The 18,843-nt window shown below is 39.6% G+C and overlaps 1 protein-coding gene across 2 annotated transcripts in view; it reads left to right on the plus strand.

Moving 5' to 3' along the window:
• LOC121943534 (neural-cadherin) overlaps positions 1–18,843 on the plus strand; it is a 398,280-nt gene that overhangs the window by 328,375 nt on the left and 51,062 nt on the right. Inside the window, exons 32-33 of one of the 2 annotated variants that reach the window (XM_042487073.2) lie at positions 1,155–1,321; positions 14,869–15,133. In XM_042487073.2, the coding sequence (XP_042343007.2) occupies positions 1,155–1,321; positions 14,869–15,133 (432 nt within the window). Of the gene's footprint in view, positions 1–1,154; positions 1,322–11,843; positions 13,814–14,868; positions 15,134–18,843 lie in introns of those variants that run through there. The other variant, XM_088081016.1, reaches the window with a different exon arrangement.

The raw sequence follows: 18,843 nt of genomic DNA on the forward strand, positions 1-18,843 counted from the left end.
AAGAATCCAGTTATGGGTACCAAATACATGAAACTGAAAGTTTGTCAAACGCCACAACACTGCACAGTGGTTTAACATAATGATAGGGAGGATTTTGCTGCTTTGAAACAGTAATCACAGTAGTTGTCTCTCTTTCATTGTGACAATCAGGAGACTAAAAAGCAGAAATGTGCTTTCGTAATACAAGCCATACTGCAGCCTTCAGTCCATTTTCAACAGTATGTTACAATCTAAAGCCCACTGCAGGCTCTGCACTGGATATAATACTTATTGGATCCATTTTTATCTCTGCATTCTCTTCCCATAAGATGCGTGGTAATAATAGGAAGAAAGAGCATCTACAACAAATTTAAAGAGCAGTAAAAAAAAAAAAGGAAAGAAAACAGCTTAGAAAGAAAATATTCTCATGTTTTTCCTTTTGTCGCAGTTGCTTTCAAAAGGCAACCACAACTGAATGATCTTTCTTTCTATGAAAGGAAAGAATATAAGTTTAAAATTGATGGTTTTCATATGACTTTATGTCCACAAATCCCAACCAAACAGCTCTGTGGCTGTTGGTAGTGAAACTCAAGATGGAGTTTTGAGAAGATACGGTTAAACAGTTGCATATCGTATGCCTTGGAGAAACCAGAGTTGTGCAATCTGACATTGCCTTCAAGCAGGATTTCATGAACCGCTCAACTTTGTCAAAGTTACATGGGAGAGAGACAAAGAGGGAGAGGTGTGGAAGCGATCAACGGACAAAAATTTAACTTGCATACGCTATGAGATGGAAGAATGGCTTCGAAAACATTTTAGGTGTGCTTGGTTTAGTCTGCCTGGCATGCACAAAATCCACTTCTGGGAACGGGGGCCTAAGAAAGAAGAACCAAGCATAACCCAAGCTAAACCACACATACATATTCTATCTTGAGTATTTTGCATATTCTGTCCCGCCACCAGCTCTCTGCATAGAAGGAGAATTTAGGGACTTGTGAAACGGATTCAGCTGAAGTTAAGTGAGGTCACTTCCCTCTGGAGTGAAGCGTGGTCTAATTGGATGAAATGTCCTGTGTTGCTTTTAAAACTTTAATTGTGTTTATTTTCAATAATAGCACTATCTGACTTTTGTGTCTGTCTGTCTGTGTGTGTTTGTCTTTGTGTACCAACACCAGAGGTCCCAGAGTATTCCTTTGATGGGCACAGTCATGCGCATTTCCAGCTGGCGTCCCCGCTGCCGGCTCGGAGGACATGGGTTCAAGTCCTGGTTCGAACCCGCAAACACAGCAGCACTATCCTAAATCTCATCTCGAAGGAGCAGAGTGAATACATACGACTAGAGGTAAGAGTGCTTTGTGAGTGTGTGTGTGTGTGTGTGTGTGTGCGGGGCGGGTAGACTGTGATAAAAGACTGAAAGCTTCGGTATTTGTGTATTTTGGTTGTGTACAAAAACAAACCTGTTTTTGCACAATTTTGAATCGAGTGAATATGTCTCCTGTTCCTTCCATCCTATAAAGTAACAGCAGTCATTTTCTTCAATCATAAACTGCACTTACAATACATAGTTTCTATGGCTGTCATGTTTCCTATCGAGCAGCTCGGTTGCAAACAGGTTGTAAACAGGAAAAAAGCAGTTGAACACAATAACACCTGACAAAGCTACAAAGATTTTTCCCAAATGTCCCTGTGAAAGTTATTAAAGCTGACATTATTTATCGCATCATGCTGCATATTGTGCATGCCCCAGTAAGCCATGAAAGGAATAGTGACTAAAGAACATACGGGTATTTTATCCTTTTTTTTTTTTTTTAACAGGCCCACATAATTCGGTGTGTCAAGACACAAGCTAGGATAACTAGCTTACACTTCTTTTCATTTATGTCATATCATCACCCAGCCCATTGTCATTGCAAAGTTGTCATATAGCGCCACTTTTGCAGTGCTTTTGCTGTAATATCCCGATGTCAAAAGCCAACTTTCATACGCTGCTGAGTGTCCTCAGCTGAGAATGCAGCCAGACAGAACCATCCGCAGTGTTATTATATGTAGCCAGACGGCACCTGCCACAGAGGCATGATACGCAGATGAGCAGTTGAGAACGCAGCTGGACAGAACCTGTCCGCATTGCACAATCCTGGATGGTGTCAGGTTAAAATGCTGCTGGTAACAAAATTATATAAGGAGCATGAAGGTCCCTACAGGTGGTTGGGAGGGGCCATGGATGGATAAAAAAAAACAACACTTTTTTGCTGGAGTCCGGTGTTCAGTTGCTGTATAAATGAGATGTTTTTTGTTTACACCTATGTGCTACTTTTGCCTAATCCTAACCATCCGTGCCAGCATGTGCGTCTGTTAACGTCCCACTGTTGGTCTCCATGTGCTTTTGTTGCCTAAACATAACCATGTGCAGCATAATCCCCGCATGTGCTTGTGTTGACATCACGGTAGTGCATCCCGTAACATCAACAGCAGATGCAGAAGGGTACCTAGAGTGTAATACATATACATAGACGTGTAAGTCCACTGCAAAGCAGAAATATGTGATGACTTGGGATGAAAACACGTTGCAACACATGTTGTCATTGGCAGCTCTTGCGCATTCACAGGCAAATTCAGAGTGAATTGGAGCAGTTGATAGCACTATGATTCGGGCATCACTTGTAACTGCTATCTGTCTCATCTCTGTCAGAACCACAAAAGATATTACGCTAATGAAATTACAATTCAAACATGCCCACAAAGATATGCAGCTTTATGTAACTTGCAGATTACAATGATCCATTTGGCAAAGTGTAAATTTTGCCTTTGTGCCAAGAACACAGTAGACAGAAAAATGTCAGAAGAATTAAAATAAAATTTTCTGAACACAAGCTACGGGTCCTGACTGGTGAGTTGCCTTCACCTGGCTATTATCGCTGTTGCCTTGATCACTGAAAAGTCTGGCCCCCAGGAACGTTGCTCAGCCATGCTTCCAATATTTTTCCACTGGCCACCCACAGTATTGCAGCAAAAAAAGTATTCCCTGTGGCCCAAAGAGCATTTTTGCAATAGACCACCGTTGCAAAAGAGCCATCGGTAGAACTGATGACAGGACACCTCAAACTGCAATGAGGTCAGTTATGACTCTTTTTTAAAATTAATTTTTCATTATATATGTAAATCTTTTCACAAGCCGAGAAAAACTGCTTCAAAATCTGACTTCATTTCAACATAAAGTCTTTGGGCTGAGCTGTAACTTGGGGGCGGAGCCAGCAGGAGAAACACTACTGCACATATTCAGTGGGCTACATACCTTTGAAGTAAACCCGGAAGCTAGATTTTTTTTTGGCATATGCGCCAGGCGATCGATTCTCATCAGGCTGAATAGGTGCCATCTTGGGATATAGTGTCTCTGAAGAAGCTGATAATTTAACTGTAACTGCATTAGGCTGTTAGCTTTGATCTTTGAGAACTGGACTTTTATTACAATGAGGCTTATTTGCATAAAAAAGGGACAATTTTGCAGATGTCTGCATATTACCTAATTTAAGTAAATGCAAATACCACAGGAGCAAAGTTAAGGGTGCAGTTCACCCTCAATGGGTGCTTTGAAAATTACAAGTTTTCTTTTTGTTCAGGATTAGCAGTCTCAATAGCCACACAGTCCGTTCAGTGTTGTGTTTATCCCACTTTAAATACAGGAAGGAGTGAAGCTGGCTTCAGCTTTCTCTCTTGTATTGTTGTGGTGATGGCGAATAACCAACTATCACAAACTTACAGCAATAAGTCGTCCTTTAAAACCACCAACTGCTATTGCATTCAATTGCTATTAATCTGCTGGTTAAACAAACACACGTTAATTGTTTAGCTCTAATTAATAGCTAATTTTCTTTTTATATGTTTATAACCAATGTCCACTTGAGCCCAACTGTATGTGTGGTAATGGCCATCAGCACCAACTTCAGAGCGTCTTTTTTGACCACTACAGTTGCATTTTCACCAAAGGCTTTTAGCGTATTACCTTTGGAACAAAAAGTACTTAAGACTCGGTACCTAGACCCTAGATCTGTGGAGCATTTCCACCACAGAGAGTACTGTAGAGAGAGACTTTATGTTTAATACATATCAGCTGATACAACTTAGTTTATATATCAGTTTTATTTTTTAATTATTTATTTTGGAATTCTGGATATTCCACTTTTTCCTCAAGCAAAAAAGAAATCTCAGCCCCAGAGTGACTTGCACAACAGGACTTAAACAAAAATATATGGCGATCATATATTGGTCAATACACTGCTTTTTCTGTCTGCTATAAAAAAGTCGCCCTGCAGCCAAATTCTGTGGATGATGAACAGGGTGCAGACTTCACTCTTAAGGAACAAGGAGATACAATGAGTGCTGCTGGACAGAGGAGAGAGTGACAACAATTCCTCCCACATAGTGGGAGCAATAGTGGGAGCAATTCCTCCCACATATTTTTGTTTAAGTCCTGTTGTGCAAGTCACTCTGGGGCTGAGATTTCTGAGACTTTTTTGCTTGAGGAAAAAGTAGAATATCCAGAATTCAAAAATAAATAATTAAAAAATAAAACTGATATATAAACTAAGTTGTATCAGCTGATATGTATTAAACATAAAGTTTCTCTCTATGGACATTTATAAATAGCTGGTAGTGCATTAACGCCTTGTCAGGCGAGAGCAGGGGTTAAGCGCATGAGTGACAAACCCCGACACATTTTTTTCTCAGAATGAGGATTAGAACATCCGTTCACACAATCTGGTGGTAATTAACAGCACAAAAAGTGTATGTCATCCAAGAGAGACAATAAAAACAGATGGAGTGCTAAAAGATGTCATATTAAAATTTAAGGTGTGTTAATGCATTGAGTAGCAATTCAAATAAGCATTCTACCTTAAAAGTTGCCAGCAGTCGAACTTAACTTATTTTTTTCTCAGTCTGCTGCTGCTGCTAGAGGCTGCAAAACAGCCTTTCATTTAATAGTTATAGTATACTAATGTATGAAAACTTGCATGGTATGAGCATTGGTTAAAAAAGGTGTTTATTCTCTACCGTAGACTGTAAATAAGATGGGCAACATGACAGCTCCCCCAAAGTGTAACTTTTCAATCTCCATGGCCCCTTGGTGTCTGACTGCAGTATAGGCCAAAAAGCCCTCCCCTCCATGTTAGTGACTGGGACACAGGCTAAACTGAAAACTCTAAGTACTGCTAAAGAATTTTCCCAAAGATAGATACCGACACTTTTAAGGTAGTTCTCATCACCCTGATGTTTATTCAAGTGATTGTTTTTTATAGTAAGTTCAGTTTTATTGAGTTATTAAATTATAAAAAAAAAAAAAGCGGGCTTTTCCGCCATGATTGACAGCTGTGTGTGCCAATCCATCCAGCTACTTTGGATTGGTCAGACGGGTGTTTTGGCGGTAACTCCCCCACCCCAGATATCACTACTGTGCAGACTCCAGGTCTCAATGACATAATCAGCACAAAATGGCAGCACCCATATCCTGGATATTTCAGCCTCACTTAAGCACAGCAGGGTTTAGTGGGAGCACTTTATATGCAGTCTATGTTCTCTATTGTACAATCAACAGACTGCAGTGTTTCTAGCTCCACCTGTACTGGATCTGTGTGCTAGGTACCCCATGCAGAGGGGTGACCAAAAATGGGAACGGTTCCAAACATATTTAAGGTACCATCCAAAACTTTTCATATGGAAACTGAAAAAATGCATACCGAACTCTTCTGAAACGACCTGCTGGTGGAAATGCATAATTTCTTTTCATCACCATTTTCTATTTTTCTATGAGCTGCTTGCAATTGAATTTACACGAATGCCTATGTTTATAGGCTGTTGACTGTGACTGAGCCATAGCACAACCAGAATGTAGATCCTGTTCCCAATACTGATCTGTACCTCCACTAATTCTCTCATTTCACTTTTGAAAACAAAGCCAACTAGTGAATTTCCCAAACTGCAGAACTATTCCTTTAAATGGGGATTTGTGTTTTATTCTGCTTTGTCTTGCATTTTAGATAAAATGATTTAATGCAATGTACCATAAATATACTCTCAGTTTAAAGTGTTGTCAGGCTTTAATACAATCTGAATTTATAGTTGAAGAAAATAGTGGTTCTCATGCGGTGTATTAGCGGTGCAGATGATTTAGATTGACGTTGAAAGCGAGCTGCACGGACGGAATACATTAACTGTATTATTTGGTTATTTGTCTTTAAGGCTTCATTTCTCCCACTCTTATTTCCCTCTGGTTGCTCTGCTCACACTTGAATTGCTTGCTCATATTTGTTATTTGCTAGCCTCCTTCTGTGTCTTTTTTTTCCATCCTTTCCCCCCTTGACTTTCTTTCTGGGAGCACTGAATACCTTCCTAGCTCTGCTTCTCATCCTACGCTGTTACCACAGGTATTGATCCAACATCACTGTCTGAAACAATGATTATTATCGATACCAGCCGCTGTTACAGTACAACCTCTCCTCTGATCCCTGTCTGCCATCTGTCTGTCTCAGTCCTATCCACCCACTCCCAAATATCCTATTAAAGGTTCTGTATGTAACGTTCTATATCAATTCATAGATTTTTTTGTTGCCTATAGGTGAATTGATTGTAATGTAACTTTAAAACTGAGACCTTTCCCAAACTTTCTTGTTTCCTGCACTGGGCTTAATTCCCCTGGCTGTGAGACTGTATAACTCCTTCAACTACAAACAAAACACATAAACATTTTTTTTTAAAACTGTTCAAATATTACTAATAAATCTACTTTGCACCTTGTAGCTTGCTCTACAGTGCAAGCAGTTTACTTGAAATTGTGTCTCAAAATTGATATGTGCACACTGGAAAAATAATATAGGAGCACAGTGTGCGAGTAACAGAAGTTTTTTTTTTTAACTAGAGGGCTTTTAATTTGTAATGACTGACACAGGATGTGGTGAGACCAACTTCAAAAACACTAACTTTATCATAAAGCCTGTTCATTTTTATTCCCGGTGAAGAGGGGAGGGGGAAGAGGATTTGAGTGAGGGACATTCACAAGCAGGGTCCAAACTGATCACCCACCCAGCACCATATGCGAGTACATTTTTCATTTAGTGAGTAAATGTAGGAAGGCAATCTGCCACACAGGAGGCAGATCCCCCACGCATAAAGTCACATTTTTGGTGATCACACCTGACATTTTGGTGCAGTGACACATGATTGTGTCAAGCGCTGCAGTACTGTGTACTGTACCGGACATCAGCTGATCCACTAAACTATCATTTACGTCCAGTCTGTTGCTCTCTTCTTACCTTTCACAATAAAATCCCTAGACATAGGCAGCACATCAGTGCTTACCAGAGGGAACTTATTCACATACTGAGGCTTTGGTGTGATGCTTTGTTTAATATATTTTAAAAATTTTGCTTCAGATTTTGCTCTGGCATCTTGTTTAAGTTTGCCCTCAACATTATTATCTCAATGAAATGCACTGTAACAAATTTATATATGAAACAAAAATGGCAATTTGTCATTCTGGCCGGTAAAAAAAAATGTTTTCCCCTACCAGCCACTCACAGAGAGAGAAAAAAAATGTATTGCAGAACCAACTTCTGGTTTGGAACAATGTTTGGACACGAGATCACAGCTGACCACCGCTGCATCGTGGCTGCCCTCACTGTATTCTCTCCTGCCAAATATGTGTGCAGTTAATGGTTTATTAAACTCTGTATTGGAACAATTTGTACTGTGCTCCTAATACTCTTTGTGTGATCCTAATGTTATTCATTTGGGAGCACATGTACTTTGGAAATGCTTCACCGTGGAGCCCTGCTGCAACAGCCTTTGTTTTCAGGCATTCTATTAACACAATGCCATCAGTCACGTTCAGTCTCATGTATGTCACGTTACTTGGTCAATGCCCAGTTGCTTGCTCGCACCCACAGAGCTGAAGCACGAGCAACAGGGTGCTGACTGCATTTCTCTCCATGGTCAACGATGTTGTTAATAACCAGGATTTTCTGAAAGTTACATACAGAACCTTATTTAAATGGCACACCGCTCCCTCTGCACAGCCACATGGGGAACGGGTTCACATTATTTATCCACCATAAATAGTGCATTTATTCCAGGGTGGAGACAGCGTGGAAATGTGTGTAATCCTATAAAGTACCCCCCCGCCCCCTTCAGTGAAACAGTGGAAACCCTGCAATGTTCTCTGACTGAAATATTACCATATTGCCTTCTAGGATTATGTTTTTCACTGTAATAGTTCTGTTTGCTTTTAATCAGAGGGAGGAATTAGCATGCGTTACTCTTGGCTGGCTGCAAACTCACAATGTGAGGAGCCCTTTGTTTCTGCTGTTTGCGTGTGACTTGCATTCCAACAACATGGTTAGCTGGGGATGTTACATTTCTTTACTCTGAGCTTCTTTCTCCTCTCTTGGATTTCGGATTGCAGTATTTTGACTTTCTACATTCTGCTTTTGCACTCCTTATGAGGATTAAATCTTTTTGCAAGAATGGATAAATTAGAAAGAAACAACTCTTAAATGAGAGGATACATTTGTTTCTTCTCAAATGCTGCAAGTAGTTAGTTGTGTAGTTTGCTTTGATTAAATGGCAATTTATAGAAAGCAAAAATCCAAATCCATATAAAAGATCAGCTCAACCTCACAGGCATTGAGAGCTTAAGAACATCTTCACTCCAAAATATTCAAATAATGAGTATTTCAGCGCTGAAGTCCATGGAAAATCTCAGAACAGAATATGTCAACAGACATTTGGTGACTACAAAGCTGTTTGAAAAACTGCAATGATCGCTACATCAAACAGGCTTTAAACAGTGGTCTGTAGCCTGGCAGGAGTCTTGTTATCCACCATCACATGCACCTCTAGATGACAAACTCAGCTCATATACCAAAAAATGTAATGTATTTGTGGATTGCATAAATATACGATGCACCCCCCCCCACCACCACCACACACACACACACACACACACATACACAAAGCTATTATATTATTATTATAACACTGGTATGAAATGGTCTCTAAAATGACGGAAATGTTGTTGCAATTTTTTATGGGATAATATATTGTCCAACAAACATAGTTATGGTGGCAGGTCGTATTTCCCTGTTGTCAGTGTATATCAAACTGTAGGCCAGTAACTATGTTATGTGGTTAAAAAAAAAAAAAAAAATCAGCTCGTGATTTTACATAGGAGTTAGCTGAAGGCCCAGTGCGTCTCACACAGATGCTGTAGGGTGCTTTATGTGTTGGAAATAACACCAGCTGAGGGCCTCAGAGCAGGATGCTGTACTTAACACCCTCGGTATGAGAACAGTATGCATTAAATGACAGCATATGTTCTCTCTTACATTTTGTATGTTCTCATTAAGCCCCCAAAATATAGCAAGTGTCATATAAATAAATATGATATATATAACAAATAACATGTATCATACAACAGTTTTGTTTTTTCATATTTTTAACTCCTATGTTAAGTGAAAAATCTACTGCAGTGCCCAGACCTCACTGATCATTAACTTATCACACAAGCACCAAAACCCCAAAGTCTGTGTCCACTGTTCAGTTCATTGACTGTTATGCTCACCATGGTGTCTATTTCAAGCTGTTATTCAAGCCATTAAGGTGTATATTTAAACCCCCTGCGATGTGCTCCCTGACAGATGTGGACACCAGAAGCAGCTAATAATTTGGTGAATAACATAGTGCCATTGGAGCTTATTTTCATCATTCAACCACAAGCCTGGAAACAGGTCTTAAAATAATGAACCTGTATTTGTCTTTCTTTATTTGTTCCTGTGGCTTTCTAATTTCAGAGTACAACTGTCACTGAAAGCATATATGCCAATACTATGACCTTTTCAGAGTCAGTCTATGTAATGAAGGGAAGCTCTTAACTGACATTTATAGAGGACAGGCAGGTTGCAGGAAGGTGGGCTAAATTTAATAAATAAATGACACTGAATACTACAGACTGGCAGACTGTAAGGTGGAGGTTTAATTTAAGATCAGAATCAGTCAGCAATTGGATGTCCTGTCAGGTAGAATAATGTTGCAGGTTAATGGTGTGCTGTCGGCATGCAGGTTTGACAAGTCTGATATTTTGCTGTTGCTTCTCAGCTCAGTAAAGCTGCACCCTTTATTCCCCATTATTTCAGTTTCTTTTCTCTCCATCATCACTTCTTTCCTTTCTTTTTCTTCCTCCATCTCACATTTGTGCTTCCCACATCTCAGGTTTGCTGGCATCTGTCTGACTGTCCTTTTATTTTCAGTTGCCCTCATTGTGAAGACATAACAAGAGCATTAAAGAAGACAACATGTATTTTGAGTCAGTTTTGGCAGGTAGTACAGTTGAACATGTGGTTAAAACAAACACTTTTTTATGTCCAAATTTAAGATTTACTTACAACTGATGAAAACAAGAAAACTGTAGACCATAATACAAATTCATTATTTGAATTATCACTCATAAGATTCAGTATTAAGTCCATTTGGACCATGAGTCCCAGCTTAATCGACCAAAACATTTCCTCTTGGCTGTGATGTTAACTGGATTTCCTTTCTCCCTTCCTTCTGAAGCTTTTTTTCAGTTTTTTCATATTATAGGCAGGCACTGACTTGAGTACATAATGCACATTATTATTAGATACTGTATGAAAGATTGGAGGATATTATTAAAAAGTACAGAATGAAGCTTATTAATAAACACTACGCAGAGGAAATTATTATTCAACAGTTCAGCATATTATACAATGGTTATTATTGCCTCCAGTGGAGATGGTGGTGGGAGTCATTACAGAGTTTACAGGTGCATTGTTAATCATTAAAGTGTACACTTTTGACATCACAAATGAATGTTGCAAGCTAAAAAATACCATGTCTCATATTTACTTTACTCATATCTTACTTTATTGAGATGAAGTTTACAATATACCTCACCAGTATGAATAGACACAGATGAAATTTAAAAGCCTAAATGCCTGTACATATAATGTTATGTAATGTAATGAGAATTGTTAAGTGAATCTAGGCAAGGCAGCAACACATGCTTTTTTTTTTTTTTTGCAAATTTAAGAAAAAAAGATTCTGGTGAATGGGGTCCACTGTCCCAACTTTCTCTGTATATGGCACCAGACTACACAGTTCTTTCAGGAACATAGGTAATTACTTGTAAATTATGGGGAATCTTTGCTTTAACAATGCCTCAGATCAAGGCCGAACTGGAGCTTGAGGTGTTTTTTATTTATATATATATATTTTATGATCAAATCAATATCTATTCTCTAAAGCAGGGGACTGCAGGTGAGATCTCTAGAGGTGAGAAAATAGGAGTGGAGAAAGTACGAATGTATATATTTATTGCCAGTAATGAGGGAAGAGATCGGTTTCATTTCCCAGTATAATTTAAGGTGAGGAAAAAATTGCATAAACCAAGTCATATATGCACATAATCTGTATTTGCACTCATTATTTAATCATGAGAGGAGGTTAGATTAACACATCATCGGCACACATCTGCTGCGACGAAAGGCTGCAGCATCGAGAGCAGTCTGTCACGGGAAGCATCTGGGGGAACCATACTGTCCCTGCAGTGGGACTGTTTGCTCAAAAATGGAGTCACACACCTTTATGCACACCTAGTGTATTGCGCTACTGCAAGCACACACACACACATTCGCGAACACACACACTCATGCACCACCCAGGGAGCGAAGCAGGAGTCAAATTGCTCCATTCCGTTCAGCTTTAATTGGGGGTAAAATCAGGTGGCTGTGAGTGTGTCTGGTTAAAAAAGCACTGCCCCAGTGGATTCTAAATATAATTAATACTTCATCACACAGCCTTGAAATGAGCCACGGTTCTCCAACGGAACAACTTTGGAGCCGTCCAGCACTTTACCCTCCTGCTTCAAGAAGAAAAGGAGCGTCTGAGGGAGACATGGATGGAAAAAGGAAAAGAGAGGGGCTTGATATGGCGGACAGTGATTTAAAAAAAAGACAGTTTACAAATTGGTAGATGGATGCAACGAGAGCTGACAGGTGATGGTTGCTCTGTCTTTTTTTGGCAAAGTTCTCCCCAAAAAACTTGTCTTTATTATGTGGAGAAGGAGTGAGAGCATTAATGGTAGCCACCCACTTTTCCTTTCTCCTCACATCTCTTTCTGTCTCTCTGCCCTTCTCATCTCAGTCCTCTGTTTACGTGGCAGCAATGGCAGAGAAAGATGGAGGGGAGAAAATTATGCTCAGTGGGACACTTGGAGGAAACGGTTTGAAATTGAAATGAGGACGACCCACCCACTACCCTATTTCTCTTAAAACGGCCGTCAGACTTATTGTCTTGGACACACACACACACACACACACACACACACACACACACTCGCACAGAAAGAAACACAGACTCCCGGATTTATTTTAATGAATATTGCCCTGTGATAGACATGCGATTATCATCACAGCCAAGCCTAAATGGATCTGAGGGCAGAAAGAAACAGCTTGTTGTGTAAACGTGTTTATTTTCTCCCTCATTCTCACTTTTCATAAACAAGAGGTCATCTCAGAGCTGGACTTTCTGTGTGTATGTGTGTGTGTGTGTGTGTGTGTGTGTGTGTGTGTGTGCGTGTGTGTGTGTGTGTGTGTGTGTGTGTGTGTGTGTGTGTGTGTGTGTGAGAGTGTCTAAGAGAGACAGCAGGCCATGTTTGCACAAGTCAACAACTTGTAAGTTAGAATGTCAGCTTTACCATTGTGTTGCCTCATTTAAAATTTATTTTCAGCCCATAGCAATAGCCCAAATGACAACTAGCTTTCCCCTCAGTGCTTTGTGATCATATTATTGCAAAACATGTCGCGTGGACATGGCTTAGCAGACAAAATTCTGGGGTAGAGGTGGCTGGGAGCTCGAACCTTTATCATGGCGATTTTGTGTTTTCATATTTCCATTAATTCTATAAGGAGGTTTACTTTAGATTGCACCGTCATAGAACAGTGGCAATGTCAGTTTACTATACAGGCCTTTTTCATTTTCCCTGTATTTGCTCACCCCCAGGGAGTTGATCTGGCTTTCTGGCCAAATTGGCCTATTGATCCAGTCTTTTACCAGCCAAGTAAAATCTTTTCTTTCTCCTAATCCCTATTAGCTTTAAAAGCAGAGACTTGGACTCGAGTCAGTTCAACATATTTCCTACTTACCCTCAGTGGTATCTTGCCGTGTAGATGGTTTTGAATTGATTTGCTGAGGTTTTGAGATCTGTGCCGCTGAGACTTCTGCCGCTGTCCCGGAAACAAAGGAGCTGAATGCCATTTGTGCCACTCAAAGTATCAAAAAACTACATTTGGTGCTTTTTTCAGCTCAAAGAGACAGATGGCAGATGTGCTTTGGAAGGAAATTGTTCCAATTCTTTGATTTAATCAATAATTACTGCAGTCACTTTTTGTATTTCACAAAACATTGAATATTATTAATGATGCTTTTGATATTGTGCCAAGATGTATGATTATTATGCATGGTCTCTGCTCAATTATGCTACTGTAATCAGTTTATGACAGTGCACATGTAGAACTCAAGCTGGACCTGCCAAGATTTTTGCCCCATTTTGTTCAAGTGTTTTGTTTTGGTTTTGCTGTGTTAGACCAGTGCACTTATAGCATACAACACAATGCCAGTGGCCACGCTTAGCCAAAGCTGGGGAGGCTTACATGTTTATTTTGGTCATCTGCCAGGCCTTCATGTACTGTGGAAATATGACTGTTGTAGTTTGATGTAAGGATTTAACTGTTTGCAGATATCTCATTGTGATAAATAAATGTCCCAAAGTCAACAGGTTGCTGCCTGGTATTAAAACATTTCTCTTTATTCTAAGCCTAAGCTATAAGTAACTGTTTAATTTATTTACTTGGATGGAAGATAATGCTACACACAGTCTGTTGGCATGATAAGACTGCAACAAAAACAAAATTAGGGTCATTCATCTGACAATTATGATTATTTTTCTGAAATGGCTGTAATCAACAAAAGAAAACCTTCGACTGAAATTCTACTCTTAAAACAATTGATCAGTGCATGGGAAAACAAATCCGCAGGTTATCTCTTCATGTCTTCTGTTATATATATATATATCTATTAAAAATGAGAGTGGAAAAACTCTTAACTTTGGATAAAACGCTGCGCTTGTCATTGTCATCAGCTGTACCACAAATGCTAAACAACAACATCTGTCATTTTTCAGCTGCAAAAAGAAACACTGTGACGTACATTCAGCCTTGTTGAAGTAACACCAGTGATTGTACAACCAGAGAATTTGGTCGGAGAAGAGCATATCTACCAACAGACCAGAAGTTTACAGCCTTGATTAATAACCATAGGACCTTTCATCATCACTGTTCTTTATAAATCTCTGCATGATTTATAGTAACAAAGGTTCAAAGGTGCAAAAAAGGAATATCTGGCTCCTTTGATGATGGATGGTATAATATTTAAAAAACAAAACAAAAAAACACTCTTCACATACAGTAAAACGTATGGAAAAAGCAGAAATGGGAAACCTCCCAATGTAGCTGCATCAACGAATGCCTGCTAACCAGTGAGTATTTGTTTTTATTCCCTTCTCAGAGAATGATACAGGATAGATTGATTAACAACTTGCTGCAACCAGTTTATTAGTTTTGACTCATTATGGTAGGAATGGTCAATATTAGTTATTTAAATCAATCACACATTTGTTTGACCAGCAACAATATCCTAGGATGTGGCAATGCGATTGAAATTTGGCTCACAAAAATAACACATTTAATTCAAGAGCAAACATCTGAAGTCAAAGATAAGCTGAACCTGTAAGCCTCATACTATCTGTCCTCTTTCCAATTGAAGATCTTCCAGGGCCTCCTCTGTGTTTTCTACAACCTCGGGGATGGGGACTACAACCTAACACTACCCACCTATCGCCTGGACAACGGTGAATGGCACGAGGTTTTCCTAGATCGCCATGACAACGAGATGATGCTGCGACTGGATGGTGGTGGAGGGCAGCGGGAGGTCGCAGTCTCACGGGGCCGAAGTAAAGAAATCGTCATTGACCCCACTGTGGTGATGGTGGGAAACACCTTCCCCTCTGGAATAAACAAGAGCTTTCAGGGTAGGTAACGTCAGCACATTGAGCTTAGAGCATCTGCAAGTGTTTATCTGAGAAAGCTTCAAACGCTTTTCACTGAATTTTCTGTCAGTTACCCTTCGAAATCAGGATTGACATCATTTTTCTTGTGCTGCTTTCAGATGCCTTTCACAGGCCATGTGACCTTTTTAAAGCTGGGGGGGTGGTGGTTGAAATGTATGCAAAAAGATATGGAAAAATATCCCGCCAATTTATGATATTGAATAATAACAATAATTTTATATTCAAAATTATGTTACAGGAAAAATACACACACACACACACACACACACACACACGCATATATATATATATATATAAATATTAAGCACAAGTTTTTTTTTTCTCATTTTCACATAATTTTTTGTAACTTTTATTTTGGAAATTTTCAGACCATGTCTTGTTAAGTTGCTTGTTGCCTTCCCCTCACGTACATGTAGTACTGTAGGCTGAATTCCAAGCTCTTTGCAGTATTACCTTGTGTGAGCACACTTTACTTCAGCTTGCATTCAAACTCTGAAACTGTAAAGTGCGTTGGCACGGGAGCAGCTGGAGCAGCCACAGACCCAAGGACAACTTGTTAACTGGACAATAAGTAGAAATTTTTAACATTCCATAGCACAGAATAATACCAATACCAACAATTACATGTGCAGGTGCTGACATTTCTAACAAAACCTCCTAAATTTCGAACTTCAGGATTTACCATATGTGGACAGCTGCCTGAGTATAGCAGTTTTGTTTTTATTGCATTTCCTTCTGCTCTCCCTTCTGTTTTTTATGTGTTGCCATCTTCATACATAACAGCTTTAAAATATGCCCAACTAGTTTGATCAATTCATTAGTGAAAACATTCAGTGCTGGAATTGTGTTAAGACTGAATAATGGCCCTATACTTCATTTTACAAGCACTAAAATAATGGCTTTATACATCTTGAATCAGCCTCACTAATGAGGATTTCTGAGCTGCAGTGCATGAATACTTCCATGTCATTTATTTCTTCTCAGCTCTGTAAAGTTGCTGCTTTCACCTGTTCATTTTCCTGTCTACCCACGATGTTCTCAGTTGATGGCACTGAATCAACAATGTTCCGACAGTGCTAAAAACAACGAGAGGAAAACACTTGGGAAGAAAACTCCATTATTATGCAGTCACACCTTCTACAGGCACAGGAATAGGATAAGAAAGTGATAGCTTGGAAGGCCAATGGTTATTGAGACTGCAAACAGCAGGCTGATTTCTACACCCATCTGGAGTCAGTTGATATGATCTGAAAGTGTATGGTCCACAGCAAAAAACAATGTAAACAAAACTGGTTTAAGACACTTAAGGTATATTTTTACCCTTTTTTCCACCAAAATAGCTCTGCTTCTTGAACCGGTTCCGTTCAGGATATTTGGAACCTTAGTGTCACCCAGTGAACCAGCCTGTGTTTCCAACAGCTTTGAGTGGAACCCTTGTAATCAAGGATGTATAGGCAACAGAAGGCATGGAAGGATGCACAAGCGAAACAGTAGAAGCAAAATTGCAGATAAACTTTTGTTCTGTCACTACAAATAATTGATTTTACTCCAAAAAACAAGCATACACCAACTATTAATGAGACCACTGCACATATTTCCTGTCAGTGACTCACTTGACTTCTCCATTTCTGCCTTTTCTATCCTCTCCTATTAACATGCAAAATATGATGTGCCCACTGATTTCATCACAGTTCAGATCAAGAAAAAACAGTTCTGTTCTTTTTTTTCTGGGAGGAGGGGGTTGGCTCCAGCCAAGAACCAACTTTTCAGGTTCAGGTTTTCAGGCCACTTTATTTTTCCTCAAAATGCTCTGAACGGTTCAAAATAAGGTGCGGGAACAGAAACGGAACCAGCTCCAAGTTGGTGGAAGGGATAGCTGGCAGCAGCGGAGTGTAGTGGTTAGCGCTATCGCTTCACAGCAAGAGGGTTCTGGGGTTCAAACCTTTGGTGGAGTGGCCCATCTGTGCTGAGTTTACATGTACTCCCTCTGTCAGCATTCTCCGACTTCTTTCCATAGGTTAGTTTGCGACTCTTAATTGCCTGTAGGTGTGACTGTGAGTGTGAAAGGTTGTTTGTCTCTATGGCGACCTCATCTCTCACCTCTGCCTGGATAGGCTCCAACCCCCTTGTGGCCCTTAATAGGATAAGTGGTTATGGCTATAGAAAGATTGAATCTATGCAGAACCTGGTTCTTACTGGTCAGTTTGACCCAGGTTAGCTTCCAGCTGCTAGAGAAAATGTTATCTTAAGTACTGGCAATAACACCAGTTGAAAAAAAAAAAACAAAAACAAAAAAATACTTTGAGCAACACAAACATGGCAGAGGATTTTAACAATCTCTTCTCTCAGTAGACAAATAGATAAGAAAAGAATATCACATAAAAAGGAGACCCAAAGTGCTTGATAATTTAGATTCTTTTAAATTTCTAATGGCTAGGATTGGTGATGGCACACCATCCCAATTATCACCTTGTTTGTACTCACCCTGGTGCTTTTGCCAAGGACCATGTTTTATTATTTTGTACAGAAGAGCACTGCTAGATTTATTTTTCAAAAGTAGGACAAAAAAAGGGATTATTTTGTGTGTCGTTCAATAGTGTTCCTTTAAAATCTTTGGCAGATGAGTGCCCGGCTGTAAAGAGGTAAACATTTCAGTAGAGAATGGGGAAGGGTTGCAACACACAACAGTATCAATCTTCCTGGATGTCCCTCTCAGTACAGAACTGACGCCATACAATGCTAAAATCAATCCAAACATTATTCATGCCGAATTGTATATATCCCGTGTGTGTGGGAGTACCAGATAATATGATGTGTTTGCTGTGTGTTACAGTGACGAAGATAGTGTGGTTCAGGGCATGTGAATTCCTCCTGGAAAGTGCTACCAGAAATAAGTCCTGTTATCTAGTCATACATTCTACATACTCTTTTCAAAGGAGGATTGTGACATTATATGTGTTAATGGTTGATTGATATGACAGTTTAATGGCTTATTCTCCTAAATGCATCTTCATTGTTAGCTGGGATGATGGCAGTATGCACAGCTGGGTGTATGGAGGGGCTGCGGAGTAAAAGGATTGTGTGTGTGTGTGTGTGTGCGTGTGCGTGCGTGTGTGTGTGTGTGTGTTTGTGTGTTTGTGCATATGCGATACTATTTGTATGTGTGAGTGAGAGAGATGTTAGTTTAAGTGTAAAAGAAGAGCTTTTGTTAAGATGTAATCAGCAAGTGTGCCTGTTTTGTTGCAATAAGTTTGCACGATTGTGTGTGTCCTTGAAGCAATATCTTTTTAGATTCACCCACACAAAAGATTCTGTCTTGCATTTGACCTCTTATTTAACTCTATGCTGAACAAAAAAACAACAAAAATCATTCATTAGGACTCCGAATAACGTTCAAGAGATTCAGTTGTGAACAATCCTTGTAGGTTCTTACCTATGACTCATGGTCAAGGTTTGGTTAGCTTTAGGCACAAAGAGTTAGATGAAGTACTTTGTCAAGGGCTAGGAAACATGGTATGGATGAAAGAATTATGTGTAAAACTCATGTCTCATATGTTGTTGACCTATCCATTCATCCTGACCTCCCTATTTGCTGAATTGGCAAGTGCCCCTTCGGCTTTCGTCCTTGGGAGGACAATCTCTGTTTTAACGTTTGGGTGGCATTTGCAAAT

Source organism: Plectropomus leopardus, chromosome 1 (genome assembly GCF_026936395.1).
Source record: "Plectropomus leopardus strain MGB_pleo_1.0 chromosome 1, ASM2693639v1, whole genome shotgun sequence".
Classification (NCBI taxonomy): domain Eukaryota; kingdom Metazoa; phylum Chordata; class Actinopteri; order Perciformes; family Serranidae; genus Plectropomus; species Plectropomus leopardus.